The following is a 17,945-nucleotide window of genomic DNA, read 5'->3' on the forward strand; positions in this document are numbered from 1 at the left end:
ATCTATTTACGACGTGTTAGTATAAACTCAGAAAGTATCTCCAGAGACAAGTTTATTGAGTGTGCACTTAAAATAAACTCTATATATATATGCTCGGCTTAAGGCCCAGAGTCTTCATATTAATAATGGTAAAAGTACTACCCCCTTCGTCACAAATAGTTAGAAAATATTAGCAAATAAAACTAAAACCGAAAACACGAGTTTCCCGTGTACCTCTCGGATAAATAGCACGCAGAGCAAAAGCGAAAAACCTAGACATACTCGAATTCTGTTTACTCCTCTTTTCTTTTTTCTTCAGGCCTCACCAGCATGCCAATGGTAATTGTGGAAGCATTAGGATCACACTGATTTAAAGCAGATAGTTATGTTAATGCTTAGTGAATTCATAACAGAAATATTCTCCCAAAAAGCAAAACATGTGTTTTAATAGTGTTTGATTATGTTTATTTTTAGGCATACCGCAGCTGGGCTCTAAAGACGAAATATGGAGTAGCGCCTTCCTTGCCAGGACTGAACCTCACTAGTGATCAGCTTTTCTTTGTATCATATGCACTGGTATGTATCCCAAGCAACTAAAATGCTCGGCCAGCCCCAGAATTTATGCCAGTGCTTAAACTTAACACTGTGATAATATTTAACTTAAAGTGAGAGCTAGTAGTTCGGAAAGAATCGTGATTTTAGTTCCGTTACAAATATTATTAGGTTATTAGTTTTAATATACAGGATGTCAATTTTTTATTTAAGGAATATTTTTAATGGGATGAGATTTATATGGGTGCCGTCTTCACCGTACAATCATCAGTCTCAACGGACGTCAATGGAGTGAATAACCATCACGATAGAGATGAACGTATATCTAGAAAACATAACTACCTTTTTTTTAATTTTTATGTTATAGGTAATGTTGGAATTAGGGTTTTACATTTCGCCATTATAAGGAGCTAAGTCAATTGATACAGTCTGCAAAATTCCATCTGACATTCGTCGATCAGTTTTTGAATTTTTGGTAGACTGATTCCGAAACTGACCGCTGAGGTGCATCGGTCTTTTCGTCCAAAATAATGCATATAAGTGCGTCGCAGTCGTTTTTGTGCTACGTCATCATCTCAGTAGCGTGACTTTGACGGACAAAGAAAGGCGGAACTTTGCAATTCGATGGAATGACACTTGAGTCAATCATTCCTTCGAAAATAAGTAGAAATGTGCATTGCACTTTTGTCAATTTCCTACGAAGTTCAGTAGAACGCGTACCTTAATACAGGGGGAATAGATAGGGATTGAGGATAAAGTTTATTAGTAACAGGTCCTTCATAGTTTTTCTGGTAGAGTGAAGCGCAGAATCTGAATATGGGTTGGCTAGAAAATAGTATAATGGGCTATTTTCTATGGTTTGTTCCTTGAAATATGGCTTACACTAATTCGTGTCTAACATCGGTACTATAACCAAATGCCAGACAGGAACAAAATATATAGCGGTCCGCTTTTAACCCAGTTGTTTCGAAAGGTGCTTCACTTTCTTTTTAGAGATAAAGATTTGACAAAGTTACATTGAAATTTCAAGAGCTGTTTTTTGAAATAGGGGTTTTGCCGAGTGATTCGGTTAAACGTTCTACAAACCCCTTTATATTCATTTAATGACTCAAGTTACGAGGACACTGCAAGTCTAGTTTCCATAAATATTCCCTCAATTGCCCAACGCTGTTTTTAAACTTCTTTATGCTTGCGCAAACTGCCCAAAATAAATGGTCAACGGAGGGATACAATATTTCACATTGCGCTAGAGTTCACTGAAAAGCATGCCAGACGTAAGTTGAAGTAAAATTATACACCTTATGATTATTTTTAATATAAACCGTTGTGCTGTGTGTTCTCAACAGCTATACTTTGTCTCATCCTACGATGGACTAAAGGCGAAAGCCACGGGCAGTCCGGTCCAATCACGTTCCACGCTTCACGCTATACTATGAAATGCTTAACATTGATTAGGGGTGAACAAATGATGCTCGAATCTAAAAGCGCCGCATCATTTCTATAGGTTCGACGCTGCATGCAAAGAGCCAATATGTCGTGACCTTCTTTGCAATGTAAAATTCTTGAGTTACTCAGTGCTCTTCGATTCGAACCACTGTCAACCCCTCCCCTCATCAGTAATCCTCAATGCGGGCACCGATCCGTGCATCGAAGCGAAATACCGCGCAATTTCTAAGTTGCTCGTGATTGTATCTGGCGGTCCTTAGTTTTGCCTTTAGCCCATCGTACGGTAAGACGAAGTATATGGACGCGTCTCCAGTGAATCCCAAGTTACCTGCCACGAAGCAGGAGTCGGATAGCTTGAGGGTTGCTAACGTCTCTGTTTAGTGAGAGTTGTTCGCTCGGGGAGCAGCAGTTATTGCTTGTCGAGTACCATGACTTGTCAACATGTGTATGATATTGACAAGCCAGTGCCAACGCAGGCATAAATATGTCAATATTAATGCCTACTAGAAAAGAGAGCGCGCGCACTGTTCCAGGAGATGTTTCCAAAAGATCCTCTGGTTGGAAATAAAATAAAATATTTTGAGATTGCGGTCTTTCGAACGCTAGTAAAATACAGTTCCTACAGGGAAGGAAGTACACCCAGTGCTATTTGTTCAGGCCAACAAACCGATAATTGAACATTCAATAAGAACAGCCGTTTCTTAAGAAGGCAGAAATTCCACCATGGTACTGCTTATTTCTAATGCAGAAGGTGAGAAGTGACTTTTGAGCAGGCTAACTATAATTGGTCTAGAGATTAAAGTTATCGATAGACCAGAAAACATATTAATATGCATTGTTTTTTTTCTAGACATGGTGCACTAATATTCGCCCAAAACAACTTTTGTCACAAATACACAACGATCCCCACTCTCCTGCGCGGCACAGGTAATGACCTTTCTGCTTGCTTCCTTGAGTTTGAAGTGTAAAGGATACCAGATACAACCGATAATCCTATAACAGAACAGGCTTAACGCAGCATTTTGTTAGTTTTGCTTCGACAAGCAGCCATTTATTGTCTGGAGCCCTTCACCATCCATACGTTAGAGTTTAATGTGTTCAAAAATGTTTGATTGAAAGTATGGTAAAAGCTTATAAAGAAACTTCCCGAGGCTGGTATTACTTGAGGCAAAAGGAAACAGTTAGTTGTTCTTGTTTTTGTATCTCGCATTGTCTTACTAGTTTCAGTGTCATTATTTGTATTCCTTCAAATTTAATGAAAGCATAAAAGATAACTATCCTTATCCCATGTACTCTAATATTTATTTGTTTCATTCATTGAAGTGGTTTGAATCATCAGTGTAATGGCTTCCCATACAAAACAATGTTATGGCAGTTCAAGCGGTCACTACTGCATATTTTCGTATTTTTAGTGGAGCATAAGCCACAGTAAAGCTAATTGCATATAATGGTAGAAGTGCAAGTTGAATTGGATTTGTATTTATACACAAGCCTCATATAAAGAAGCAAATTGTGTAAACTTTCAGCCGCTTACTTATGTTTTGTTTAGCGATGTCTTTTACTTTTAAACAAGTAATTCATACACAAGCTTATGTATTCCAGCAGGGTCTACGTACTCGTTATAAAGTTTGAGAAAAGTTCTGTTGATCAAAAGGAGGTACTAACTGTGACCTCCCAAGTTACAGCATTATTCGACTAATACGGCGGTCGCGGGGCTACCGGGTTTATTGAGAGATGAGTTCTGGTTCATAAATGCAAGCTCTACTTATTTTGAAATAATACTTAAAAAACAAGCGAGCTGGTGATGATTCATGGTAATAAAACCCGAGACTCAGGAACACAGAAGGGGACGAACACAACACAACGTCTCAACGTTGTGTTGTGTTCATCCCTTCTGTGTTCCTGAGTCTCGGGCTTTACTACTTATTTTGTTTTCAAAACTTACATAAAACAATTGATAAATTTATAATCTTAATTTTCATATTATTTGCCGGCACGTGAAGACGCACGACTCACGAACGACATTAAATTATGTTAATGGGAAATAAAAATAATAATTTTGCTGCAGCATTTGCAACAATGTATGTTTTAAACACACATTTTAGGGTTTATGATACATAACAATAATCGTGAGCAAGGGACACAAATAAAATGTGTGGTTATTACTGCATACGTCTTACTTATTTTGCGCCTATAGCTTCACTGGTTTTGATTGTACTAAAAGAGATAGCTCCTTTTCGCAGGTGAAAACAAAATAAAGCACAAAATACTGTGTGCTATTTGCCAATAATGGTTTACTCATTGCCTGTTGCAGGGTAAATGAACCACTGAAGAATACGAAAGCATTTTCAAAGGCATTCTCATGCCCTAAAACCTCGCGCATGAACAAGAAAGACAGGTGTATCTTGTGGTGAAGTGGAAAGTGGAGCCACTTGATGGCGCCTGGTCAAAGAACAATTCAAAAAAGTAAATTAAAAAAAAAATGTCATTAAGTATGCAGGGGAATTTTGTCTTGCTTTTTGAAGCAGTATTTTCTATCCAGGTGAAATAATAAACACAGTCGTATTTTATATAACATTTTGTCAAAGTGTTCACTGAGAAGTAAGCCAACGACATTGGAATGAGATTATTATGTATGTTCCCACCTTGTTCAGTTACGTCGTCAAGACTAAGGCAAAACAACCTCTTCTTTTTTAATGATATGTAAAACGCTCTAAGATAACTTTCAAAATAAAAAAAAAATATAGAAACTTTTTAAAACATCTTAAATGACGTTACAGATATAATATAGTAGTAGAAACAAAGTGGGATCAGAGATTACATAAGTGAGAAAAATTTTCGGAAGCAGCCTGGCAAAGATCCTCCAAATTGCCGGCGTGGGCAACCATTGCGCTAACCACTCATGAACTCCCACGAGATTTGCAGGAGCAAGTGGAAGTCAAGACACCAAGGACTGTCGAAGACTTGCTCCAGTCCTTGCTATTTTTTTCCAACTTGTTTGTATGAGAGAGTGGTAATAAACTCGTGGTGGCAGCTGGTAATACCCCTGTGTTCTACTGACGTCTAACTCCTGGTTATATCATTTCGTGGAGCGCTCCACTGGAAATGGAGAGGTTCCTGGCTCGATACTAGGACCAGGGGGATTTGTTCGGTCGCGCGCCTGTCATCGGGGATCTAGCTGTGTATGGAGATTTGTGTTCGTCCTTTGTTCGCCTTGTTCCCCTTCTCCAGGGATCATTATCGGCATTCTTGTCCAGGTCGCTTGCACCTTTGTATTAATTGCATTACCACCACACTCATGTGTGCCAGTAGTGCAAGCTCCATTTTTTCGAGATGCAATCTGTGGCGCAGGCGACCCGCCAAAGATGTTCCGCAGACTCCTTTTTACTTGCCTGCAGTAAACTTCCCAAATGCGCAGAAGGGCCAAACCTCAACCATGTCAAACAAAGAACACACACACACACAAAACGATCTCAGCATGATCCGTCTTCAAAAAGAAAGGAGAGTATCTGCCTAACATTGTGAAATTTTCCCGACATGCATGTTGCAGTAAATGGGCGACCAATGCAAGCTCTCATAGGCGCTTGCATTGTAATATGCAGAATAAAAACATTAATAGTGCATTTAACGAAACACAAATCACTTAACACTTATAAAATTTAGAATACAGGCTTAGTCTTATCTTGAGCGATTAAGGTGGGCGATCCTTGAAGAAATATATACTGCTGGAATTGGAGCAATTATTATCGATGCTACTTTAAAGGGCGTGGGCTTAATACACTCATTAAAACCTCGGTCTATATTAAGGCTATAAGGCCTTACTATATTAGCATGATTAGAATGCCTCCACTGGCTGCACAGAATTTTCAAACAGTAAGCCGAGTATATTTATAGGGCAACCATAATCGGCTCCAAAACAGTTAGCGCTAAAAACAATGGACAGGAACGGTCAGATGACTGAAAGAGAAGGACAAGTCTTGTACTTGTCCTTCTCTTCCGCGCTAGCTCTTTATGGGATATTTAACGAATTACGATAGCAACTTATATTGTTGTAGCCATAGTCAACCTGATGATCGAATATGTGTTTGTGTATATTTCCTAATTTCTGCAGCGACACTGCCTAAGTCCAGGTGGACGTGCTCTTCGTCCTTTTATGCGGAGCGTACGTTCGTCTGCTTCTTTTGCATGGGCACGTCCGAACACCGCATTGGCTCTGATTGAAGGGTAGTGGATAGAACTCAAAGCAAGCTGCCTTGAGCTCTAACCACTACCCTTCATTCAGAACCAATCAGAGCTCGGCGTTCTGACACCACCACAACCCTTCAAAAGAAGCAGACGAACTTGCACTCCATAAGACGACTTGCAAAGGTGCCAGACTGCAGCCGCCATTGCTGGCCTTCTCTTTTCTAACCCAGATGCCGCGAGCCTCTGAAGCGGGCGTTCACGGGCCTTTACAATTGTCTATACCGAAGAAAAGGACACAGTATAGACGCTTTGCAGCAGCTGTGCGTGGACGCGGCCCTAATTGACCTTCAGTTTTTATTTCCTCTTATTCCGTTTATTTCACTTGATCATTACCATAGCAGGCCAGGTTATTGTCATATTAAATTCAACTGTGTCCTTTTCTAAAGCATCGGCCTTTGTGTAGGGTCGTCAACTACCTTTTCAGTTGCTCGCGAGCATCTCGGTAAGACAAGAGAAGGTCAGCAATGGCGGCTGTAATTTGGCGCGTTTGTAAAGCGCCTATAATCTAAAATGGCAATAACGTGTCCTGCTGCGGTAATGATGAAGTGAAGAGAACAGAATACGAGGGAATAAAAAAAAATGAAAGACGTTTACAGTTCTCCGAAATGCCGAGTTAGAGCGCAGCGTGAAGTCACCCTCATGACGTCACGAGGACATACCCTCCCCGCCGTACCCTCCCCTCCCCCTCCTCAAGAGCTGCGCTCTAACGTCACACGTGACGTCGCCCTCGTGACCCTCGTGACGTCACATGTGACGTCATCATGGGAAACGTCCCATAATGCAACGCGCGGCTACGCCGACGCCGGCGCCGACGCCGCTCAGTCCGGAAACGGGCGCCTTAGAGCTGCGCACTAAAACATTAGCTCCCAGCCAGGTATTTCTAAGAAGGCCTGTGTGTTTTTGGAGATCATGCCGGAGCTTCGGCGTTGCAGTTTTTACAGCGGAGCGGTTAAGGGCCAGTTTCCCAAGTTTCGTGTCCGGTGTCGATGTTGACACAGAGCTACACATCCATTGCCTCGCAGATGTTGACACAAAACTACACAAAACTCTTGACAGCTACTACTATATATGAGCGACGGCGGCAACCAGACAAGCAATCTGGTTGCCGCCATCGCTCATTGATGGCGGTAACCTTTCCAGCATTTCCGTCAAAGGTACGCGAGGGTCCGGTGGTCGCAGTCGTGTACGTCCCCCCGCGATGCCCAAGATATACATTGAAGTATTCATAATGGACGTCTTCGACTGGGCCATGCTCGGCGACGACATGTTTGCCGTAATGACGGGTGGCTTTAACGTTGACATTGCATGCCAGGAGGGAAAGTGGTTAACTTCATTTATGTTCGGGCGCTACGGGTTTGCGTGTGTGAACGAACCTAGGATGCCCACGACCAGGCATCGGACTTGTATAGATCTCGTCTTCACGTAGAACGTGCCTGCCGTCAGCGTACACCCTATGGCGGTGTACCACAGCGATCACAAAGCAATGGTCACTGTGGTTACGAAATAAACAACAACCCCGGATCGTTATATAAATGTCGGATTCTTTAATCGCTTAAATAACCAATTACCCAATCACACCTTAATCCTTTCATTTATAAATACTTCATTCCCACCATGGTACAGCTTCGCTGGTCTTCCTTCTTCGCCAGAGTGTAACGGCTGACAGTTTTTTTTTGTAATTAAATATCCTGTTCACACAACAGAACTTTGAATGGGTAGATGTAGCACTGGAATTCCACTCCCACACAGTGAATATCAAAGCCTTAGCGATTGAAGAAATGGAGGGCACATTGCTTTTGTCACACCCAGACATGAAGCAGCTGAAACTAAACCGCTACCGAGACGACACTTTTTCGGTTGATCTACCGCCACGGAGTTCGGCACTTTTACGAACTCCTACCGTCTAATTGTCCACCATCAAGGCAACATATGATGTCACTAAAAGCCTTCCGCAGCTGGTGTGCGTGGAGGAATATGCACATAGGACTGCCAAATATGATCTGCCCTTTGAGCTTGAGTACAAAATCGTGGTGAGTATATAACTTTACAACACGAGACGAGAAAAAGTTGTGGCCCCAATGCAAGCCTTCCGTTTTCTTTCTTTTTTAATATTTTATTATTCTTTCTGAAATGGACAGAGGTCCATTCCGTCTTTGCACAAATTTGAGCAGTTTATCACCAGGCATCACTCATTTCTTTTCCATTGCCTCGCATCGGCGCTATAATTAAAGAAGCCGAAGAGCGCAAGTACTTTTCAAGGATTCCCTTGTATAAAGGGTTCTGGCAGGTACCTCTAGGAGAAGATAACAAGTTCCAAACGATTCTATTGCCATTTAACATCTTAGAGCACAGGCGCTTACCATATGAATAAAAATATTTCTCCTACAGGTTTCAAGAAATTATGTAAGCGGTCTTGCCCCTTTGCCTCGGAAGGCTCCGCAATCCCAACGCAGATAACATTATCACATACAAAGACAAAGAGCGAGCATGAGACAATTCCGGCGCCATCTTGTCCGTTTTGTGGGATGCCAAGATGATAGAAAGCCTCAATAAAGGTGAATTTTTCAAGAACAAAGTGGTATTCATGGGCATACTTCTGTACCGTGGAACCAAAAAGCGAAAGTAAGAGTCAGTTTCCTGTATGTCTCAACTTACGTAACCCTCCGAGGTGCACTCGGTTCGCGTGTTTATGCGCCCCGCCGGGCATTCTCAGGCATTTATTTAAGACGACTATACGAAGAGTCGTGTCTTGATCAATTTGACTCAAAAAGAGGCAAAGTGTGAGTGTATTCAGAAACGCCAATTTGAGTAGCACGTCCTTGACCGTATAATCTCGTGGGGTACTGTCTTCGTTTGCCTAATTTAAGGCTTCCAATTGAGCGTAACACCTACGCTTTACACTACTCTACAGGTGGAGTGTGTTAGGACGTGGTAGTAAAAAAAACAACCTCCCAGAAGCTTCATGTTGTGAGTTATCACAGCAACAGATTCACAAAACATAAGTAAGCGACGCCACTACTGAAAATTAGGCCCAAGCATTAAAGGCTCCAGTGTTTTATTTCCTAACTGGAATTATAGAAATTCAAACTTATTAATGATAAGAAAGTGCTCACATTTTGACCCAAAATGACGAAGCCAAAGGACAAAATATCTCGATGGATTAACGAGCTGCAGCAGTTTGACTTCGAAGCAAATCGACGTCCTGGTTCTAATTTCAAAGACGCTCATGCGATGTCACTGTTTTCTAAAACCCACCTCTATCGAATCATTCATGACTATGAATATTTGGACACATTCCCATTCATGAATGCTTCACATTCGTGAATGTGAATGTGAGTGAAAGACAAAGAAGAAGCAAACAAAGACGGATTGCTACCTCTGGTCCCCGTGAACAAGGAGCCGAGCCGGCTTCGAAACGTCAGGCACATTGAAGAAATTAGTCTACTAAGCATCCTTTCTTATGACTGTGAATGCCTCAAAACTTTGGGAAAGAGCACAGCGCCTCTGACAAGAGTCAGATAGAAAGATGCACGTTCCGTCTACAATTGTGCCCCACATCCTTGAACAAGGGGTCTCCAAACACTACCCGCGGGACAGACTCGGCTCGCGGACGCGTTTCTGCGGGCCCGCGAATGGCGCGGCCTTTCTAGTAACGCCAGCGCCGCCAGCGCCGCCGGCCCGCTGCTACAAACACCAATATAAGCGCGCATAAGAAGCAATAAGAACGGCGCAACGCGCACAAAAAGCGCAAACGAAGATATCAGAAATAATGAGAGAAACGGCATTATCAAAACGTGGATCTCTCGCCATAATAATGCTTTTTTACACTGCCATTACCATGCATTGCAAATGGTAGTTCACCGTTTTATGTTTCTGTAACTCGGATAAAATTCCTTTACGTTCTCATATATATCGTACTTAATGTCGTGCGTCAAAACTTACGCATATTGTCATCATTAGACGTGCAGTCTCATGTCTTCTGCTCTGTCTGAATATGCCATTGTTCCCATGCACTCTGATTTGATATGTGGAAATATTCGCAATGTCAAAATTGCATATTGCATTTAAGAAAGAAAGTACATGTATTCCTACCTTACGTTTCTTTTTTTACTTTCTTATTTTTTGTATTATAATTCTCACCAAGGCTTATTTATTTCGTGTTTGCTCATTTTTATTGTCTTACTTATTTACCGGCCCTCGAGAAGGTGGCGGGTTCCGGATTCGGGAACCTGTCACGATACCACTGTTCTAGAACTACAGGGTGAAACAAGGAGACGCCTTGCTCTTTAAATCGACCGGAAAATTCGGATTCTTAACCTATCGCGCTACGACTTTGTGCAGCGTTGTCTACAGATGGTGCATTTGTTTTGTAAAATTTGCAAAGAGCGAACTTACCTGAGGAAAAAGTAAACAAAGAAAAATACTTAGCTCCTATGGAAACGCAGCGACGCCACCGATCTTCGAACAACACGACGCCGTTTCGCACGGGACTCAAGAGATGGCGCAACGAACGCCGCCAACGAACGATCATACGGCGCCGAGAGCCAGCGTCTTTAGCCGACAATCTTTTCGACTCAAAAGCGGCGCGCGTTCCGCAGGCGGCGACAGTCGCAGAAACAAAAAAGACAGGCGTGGTAACAGCAAGGAACTGCAGGTCCTTGTCTGCAGTGCTAAATACGCCGGCTCTCGGCGTCGTCTGCTCGTTCGTTGGCGGCAGTTGGCGTCGTGACCGCTTGCGCCATCTCTTGTCTTCCGTGCGAAACGGCGCCGTGTTGTGTGAAGACCGGTGGCGTCGCTGCGTTTCCATAGGAGCTAAGCCTTTTTCTTTCTTTACTTTTTCCCCAGGTAAGTTTGCTCTTTGCAAATTTTACAAAAAAAATAAATGCACCATCTGTGGTCAACGCTGCACAAAGTCGTAGCGCGATAGGTTAAGAAACCGAATTTTCCGGTCGATTTAAAGCGCCTGGCGTCTCCTTGCTTCACCCTGTAAATCCCGAAAGTTTATATACTGGAGGTTATGATAAAATATGTGGAACATACATGCAAAAAAAAGAACAAAACACACACATACACACACTTTATATGGCTAAACACAAAATATAACACGAAAGAATACATCACGTCTTGTCAGGAATGGCAAATATGAACAGTGAAGCGCGAAAAACTTCCTGATATAATTATAATGGCCGAAAGTCTTTGGAGTTACTTCACCTTAGTTTCGCAGAATAAATTTAAAAAAAATGCAAGGGGGCAAACCAGGGCGTTAAAGGTGGGTGAGGGCGAGTGGCGAATCCTGTGCGCCAACATCTGGAGTGCCGAGTAAATGATCGCGAAACAGCGCGACAGAATACGAGAAAAAGAAACCAATGTTGCCAGCTGAAGGATGACAGTCGCAATAGTAACCGCGAAGACTGAAAACTCTCAGAAAAATAAACAGTGATAATTTAACGTTGTGAAATAAATTCTGAGCTATTCTAACTCCTATAAAATGCAATATACTCATTACGCAGCATCATTACGCTGCAGGCCACGACAGCGGAAGGGGGGGGGGGGGGGGGAAGGAGCAGGGTTGGTTTTGGTTTTGGGGTTTTTTGGCGCAGCAGCATCGGGGCCATACTGCGCCAGAAACATTGTGTAAAGGAAGCCTACATTCTTTAAGGACTGACTAAAGCCTCAAAGCGGACCTTACTAGGAACTAGACTTATAATTTTCGCAGAATATTAGTTTCTTCCAAAAAATTTAAAACTTGTGAGACTGGGACAAGAGGCTCGTCACCCAGTAAAAGAGCCAAGTGAAATGGTACATGTTCCCGATAGAATATAGAAAAACAGGTTCGACGGTTCTCTTCGAAGTGTGGACAAACTATCAAAATGTGAAGTACACTTAATGGTTCAGAACAGAAGTCACAGGTCGGTACACTCTCTCTACGCAAGAGATAGCTATGGGTAAGGTGGGTATGTCCTATTCTCAATCGGCATAAAACTATCTCATAAAAACGCTCTCGGTGTCTGGCACTGCGCCACTCGCTCAGGATGGGCTTAATCATATGGAGTTTGTTTTGCAGCTGGGAATCCCATTCCCTCTGCCAAGCATATTTTATTTGCCTTTTTAGTGGTACTCGGTAATCAGTAGCAGGGATGCTGTTATGGTCAACTGTCCTATCTACACACGCAGAAGCTGCACGGTCAGCTAGCTCGTTGCCTTCAATGCCAATATGGCCAGGGACCCAGCAGAATTCTATCTGTATTTTCTTTGCCAGTGCTTGTGTTAGTGTATTACAAAGTTGCACAAGCAGAGGGTGCTTCCAAGATGTTGGAGAGTTGAGTGCTTTCAGTGAGCTCAGAGAGTCGGAGAAAATGACAGACTTTCTATATCGATGTCTGACAATGTGGTCAACTGCAGTTATCAGACCATAAAGCTCGGCAGTAAAAATTGAGGCATTTTCGTTTAACCTTTTTACAGATCTGTAGCCCTCGCCGATAGCAGCACAGCCAACGTAGTCTGTGGTTTTTGATCCATCAGTAAAGAAGTGCTTGTAGCCATTGTACGAGGTACACAGCTCTAGGAATTCTTGCCTCAGAACACTAGGGTCAACTGTATCTTTTTTGTGCTTGGTCAAAGAAAGATTACAACAAGTATTGGCAACTTTCCAGGGTGCAGTTCTTTGTTGAATTTCAAGGACAGGAGAGAGAGCATCAAAATTGTATTGCTCTGTAGCAATTCTTACACGTAGTGCATAGGGAGGGGTTACAGATGGTTTGTGCTGAAATAAGCGCGCATAGTTTATGTTTCTAATTATTTCATAGGCAGGATTTCGCGGAAAAGAACGGAGTCTTAGAAAGTACTGAACAGCGAGAAAAAATCTACGTCTCTCGAGCGAGCACTCATGCGATTCAGCGTACAGGCTAAGTACCGGCGACGTACGGAATGCCCCCGTTGCCAAACGGATCCCCTGGTGGTGAATAGGATCAAGAATCTTGAGGGTGGATGGTTTCGCAGATCCGTAAACAAGGCTTCCATAATCCAGGGTAGAGCGCACCACAGCCCTGTAAATTCGTAAAAGACATACCCTGTCCGCGCCCCAGGTGCGATGTGAAAGAACTTTTAAAATGTTTAGTTTCTGCTGGCATTTCAGTTTCAGTGCCTTGATATGAGGGCCGAAAGTAAGCTTGCTGTCAAACGTCACACCGAGGAACCTGTGTTCCGGCCGGACGGGAAGGGGTGTGCCATTTATGTGAAGCGATGGTTCAGGAAACATTCCCCTTCTCCGGGAGAAGCAAACAGCCTCGGTCTTCTCAGCAGAAAACTTGAAACCATTCTCATCAGCCCATTTACTCATGTTATTAATGGTTATTTGGATTTGGCGCTCACAGATAGCTAAATTACATGACGAAAAGGAGACCTGGACGTCATCAACATAAAGCGAGTAGGAGACCGAAGGTGGTATTGCTCGGGACAGAGAGTTGATTTTAATAAGAAAGAGGGTAACGCTCAGGACACATCCTTGTGGGACTCCATTCTCCTGGATGAAACATGACGAAAGGGTTGTTCCCAATCGCACCTGAAAGGTGCGATCCTGCAAAAAGTCTGCGATGCAATTAAACATATTCCCACCAATATTCATCTTGATAAGGTCTTGAAGGATACCGTACCGCCAAGTGGTATCGTAAGCCTTTTCAAGGTCAAAAAATACTGAAAGGCAAAACTGCTTGTTTATAAAGGCTTCTCGGATGGCCGCTTCCAATCGTACGAGGTGGTCAGCAGTGGACCTGGCGGCACGAAAGCCACACTGTAAATTGCTTAAAAGCGAGTTCCGTTCAAGAATGAAGATAAGCCTATTGTTAACCAGCCGCTCAAATGTCTTTCCCAGGCAGCTAGTCAGGGCTATAGGCCTATAGCTGGAGGCTTTACTTCTGTCTTTTCCCGGTTTGAAGATAGGGATGACAATAGCCTTTTTCCACACTCTCGGCAGCTTCCCCTCTGCCCACACTCTATTGAAAAACTGGAAGAGAATGACGAGGAATGCTTCAGGCAGATGGGAAATCATAGTGTAATGAATGTCATCAACCCCGGGAGATGTTGCTTTTGCTGTGGCAATGACTCGACGCAGCTCAGTAAGAGTAAAAGGCCGGTCATATTCTTCGGCACAGCTATCAGATCGGCGGATCGGGACCTTCTCAGCTTTGGTTTTAAAGCGTAAAAACGTTTCCGTATAATTCTTAGAGCTGGAGACCTCCGCAAAATGTCTACCCAGTGCATCAGCCTGTTCCTGCAAAGATGAAAACGCCTCTCCATCGTCGGCTGATAGCAGGGGGATTGAAAAGTGGGTGTAATCACCATCGATTCGCCTTACCCTGTCCCATACAATTTTGGCTGGAGCAAAACTATTAATGGAGGAAGTATACGAGTGAAAGGAACGGCGTTTCGCTTGTCTCCTGTCGCGTCGGGCTTCTGCTCGCAGGCGCTTGAATGCGAGAAGCTTGGTGGGGGTGGGATACCGCCGAAACTTTGCCCAAGCGCAATTCTGGCGATTTCTGGACTTTCGGCACTCCCTATCCCACCAAGGCTTTGGGCGCTTGGGTAGCTTACCCGAGGTTTGTGGAATAGCAGCAAGAGCTGCATCAACAATGGCAGTTGTGATGATTTCATTTTCTTCTTCAATAGAGTGTGCTACAGGCAGGACAGAAGACGTTACACATTCCTGGAAAAGTTCCCAGTTTGCTATAGAAAGTTTCCATCGAGGAGGACAACAGGGGAGAATAGGTGGGGGCTCTGTGGGGATGAGACGGATAGGGAAGTGGTCACTGCCACGTGGGTTGTTCAGGACAGTCCAGGTAAAATTTGTAAGCATGGATGAAGAAACAATGGATAGGTCAATGCAGGAAAAGGAGTGGTGAGTCGAGCTGAAATATGTGGCCTCACCAGTATTTAGGAGACTGGCAGCTCTTCGGGAGAGAAACCTTTCTATAACAGATCCTCGGCTGTCGAACCGTTGACTTCCCAAGAGCGGATTGTGGGCATTAAAATCTCCTAGGAGAACATAGGGTTCTGGAAGCTGGTCTGCAAGGCGTTCAAGATCGGTCAGTGTCAGGGAAGATGAAGGGGGTATGTAGAGGGAGCATATGCTAATAAGGCGATCTAACATCAGCCGTACTGCGACAGCCTCCTGAGAAGTGTTCAAAGAAATTTCAACAGCTGGTACCGTTCCATCCACAACAATGGCAACTCCTCCGGAACTGCCAGACGTTGTTATGCGATCTTTGCGAAAGACTTGAAATGATCGCAGGAAATTACTATTCGACGGTCCCAAATATGTCTCCTGGAGACATACTGCAGAGGGTGTGTACTCCTGAAGCAAGGAGTAAACATCATCCAGGTTGTGAAAATGTCCTCTGCAATTCCACTGTAAAAAGCCTACTGCCATAAAAGTGTGTTGAGCTAAAAGGGGCGTTAGGAATGTGGACCAAAATATAAAATCGATAAAAATGAATAATAAAATTAATATTAAAAAGCAAGGTTATTCTGATCTCAAAATATTTATCACAATGCAATACACATAAAAAAGTAGACAATGTGAAATTGGAGAGCTCCAGAATTAAAATATATGGGGTATATACATGAAGAAAAATGCATGGGGTAAAATTAAACGCCTTGGGTAGAGGGTTCATTTCGGAGGCTTAACAGGCGTTTTTGCTTTGTTCTTGGGTTTTGGGGTCTGCCAATCCGTGTCTTCGAAGTCAGACAGGTCTGTGGATGGATCAGCAGCCTCAGCTGCTACTTCAACCTCCCTAGTTTCGCAGGCAGGTTTGCCTGCAGGCTTCGGTTGATCGGGTGTTCGAGAGGGCGGTTGCCGCCCTCGGCCCGATCCACAGGGAGGAGTGGAGGAGGAGCTGGGCAAATTGTCCTGCTCCATCGGTTCCACTCCATTAGAGCCAGGGGCGGTGCGAGAGTCGCGCCGCTCCCTAGAAGAAAAGCCCCTCCCAAGCGAGTTGGAGCGAGGGCTTCGCTCCTTCTCCCTCAGGGAGGGTCCAGGAGGGACAGTGGGCACGGCTGCCGCCGTCCCACTCTGTGAGAGGACAGCTTGCGTGCTCCCTCGAGGTGTCTGAGGGGGCAGCTGCCTGCGTTCAGGAGTTGGGGCCTTGAGGGCCACTGCCAGCATCTCTGGCGAGACCTGGGTGGCCCTCGACTCCGAGCGTGGTGCAGGGCCCCTGCGCACCACCTCGGCATAGCCTCCCTTTGAGAAGAACGACAACCTTTTCTTAGCCTCTGGATATGTGATATTTTCCTTGGCTTTCAGTGAAAGAATTTCTTTTTCTTGTTTCCACAGAGGACAGGTGCGGGAGTAGGCTGGGTGTGGTCCACTGCAGTTACTGCAGCGGGCCACTGCGTCGCAGATGTCAGCGACGTGGTCCTGTCCTCCGCACGTCGCACAAGTCTCTTTTCCTCTGCAACTCCGTCAACTGTGGCCAAATCGTTGGCAGCGGAAACATCGTTGCGGGTTGGGGATGTAGGGACAAACGCGGCAGTTCAGGTAGCCTGCTTTGATTGTTGCGGGAAGAGCATGTTTCTCGAAGGTCAGGATGACGTGTCTTGATGGGGTTTCTCTGACATCTTTTCGGAACATTATGCGTTTTACAGCGACAGCACCGGCGCCTTTAAGTCCTTCAAGGAGTTCTTCTCCACTTGTTTCCAGAAGGTCGTCCTCGGAAAGAACTCCACGAATGGTGTTGAGTGTGCGGTGAGGACTCACCGACACTTTCACATGTACAATATTTGTGAGCTTACATAATGCTTCGCTATGAAGTTTTGTATCCACCTCAACAAGGAGGTCTCCAGAGTGCAGTTTCTTGGCCTTATACGAGAACCCGATAAGGTGTTCCAGAACCTTTGACACAATAAAAGGAGATATCTTTGCAACGGGTTTTTGTTCATCTAAAGAATGAACAACAAAGAACTTGGTAAAGTTTTCCACAGGAGGGTCTTTTTCGATGGTTTTGTGCTCAAGGCAGCGCCTTTTCCAGGGCTGTCGTGAGCTGGGTTTAGGAGGAGGGGCAGCCATAAGAGGGGGAGAGTGTTCAGAACCTGTGGTGTGCCGCCCACCACGGAGCCCAACAAGGGAATAGTTAACGGACCATAACAAAAAGGGCTTTGCTGGAACCGTTAGACTATTAGCACTGCCCAGGTACTATAACCAAGTGTGGTTTTGGACAAGGGGTCTGTCGCCACCCAAGGTTAGCTCTTGCCGCCAAAGGAGTTGAAAAAGGAAAGAAGAGAAATGAGGACAGTGAAAAGTATGAGAAGATAAGGGCGAAAGAAGGGAGGGGATAGTAGAAGTGGCGACTGACTGAATCATCCTGGTCGGGCCAAGCCAGGACTCCCGTCTACGGGAAGCGGGGGCCGAAGTGGTGTATTGCCTCGTCCGGGGGGCCCCGAAGGGTCCGAACCTACCCCGAACTCGGCTCAACCACCAGGATGCCCTTTTCCCCGGACACGGGAAAGCCACGCACAGCCAGACGTGGGCGGGCGAACCCGCATGGCTCGGGGTCCGTGGAGACGCCACTCTCCAAACACCTGCTTTCACAGGTGCCCCCTGCGGGGGGGAGGGAGCAGGGGGGGGGGGGGTGGTTCGCAGCGAGCTACAGCTCCGGTTGTATTTGAGCCGATGAAGCAGCGCTGATCTTGGCGTGAGGAAGCGGCGTGGGTTCGAGGACAAAGAAGTGGAA

At 44.6% G+C, this 17,945-nt stretch overlaps 1 protein-coding gene across 1 annotated transcript in view; it reads left to right on the plus strand.

Moving 5' to 3' along the window:
- Positions 1-4,428, plus strand: part of LOC120848059 (neprilysin-1-like) — a 67,039-nt gene extending 62,611 nt beyond the window's left edge. Inside the window, exons 19-21 of the mRNA XM_040219989.2 lie at positions 454-555; positions 2,828-2,904; positions 4,292-4,428. Of these exons, the coding sequence (XP_040075923.2) occupies positions 454-555; positions 2,828-2,904; positions 4,292-4,391 (279 nt within the window). The 3' untranslated portion in view covers positions 4,392-4,428. The remainder of the gene's footprint in view (positions 1-453; positions 556-2,827; positions 2,905-4,291) is intronic.
- The last annotated feature ends 13,517 nt before the right edge of the window (positions 4,429-17,945 follow it).

This window comes from Ixodes scapularis, unplaced genomic scaffold, assembly GCF_016920785.2.
Source record: "Ixodes scapularis isolate PalLabHiFi unplaced genomic scaffold, ASM1692078v2 PGA_scaffold1__304_contigs__length_218370807, whole genome shotgun sequence".
NCBI lineage: Eukaryota > Metazoa > Arthropoda > Arachnida > Ixodida > Ixodidae > Ixodes > Ixodes scapularis.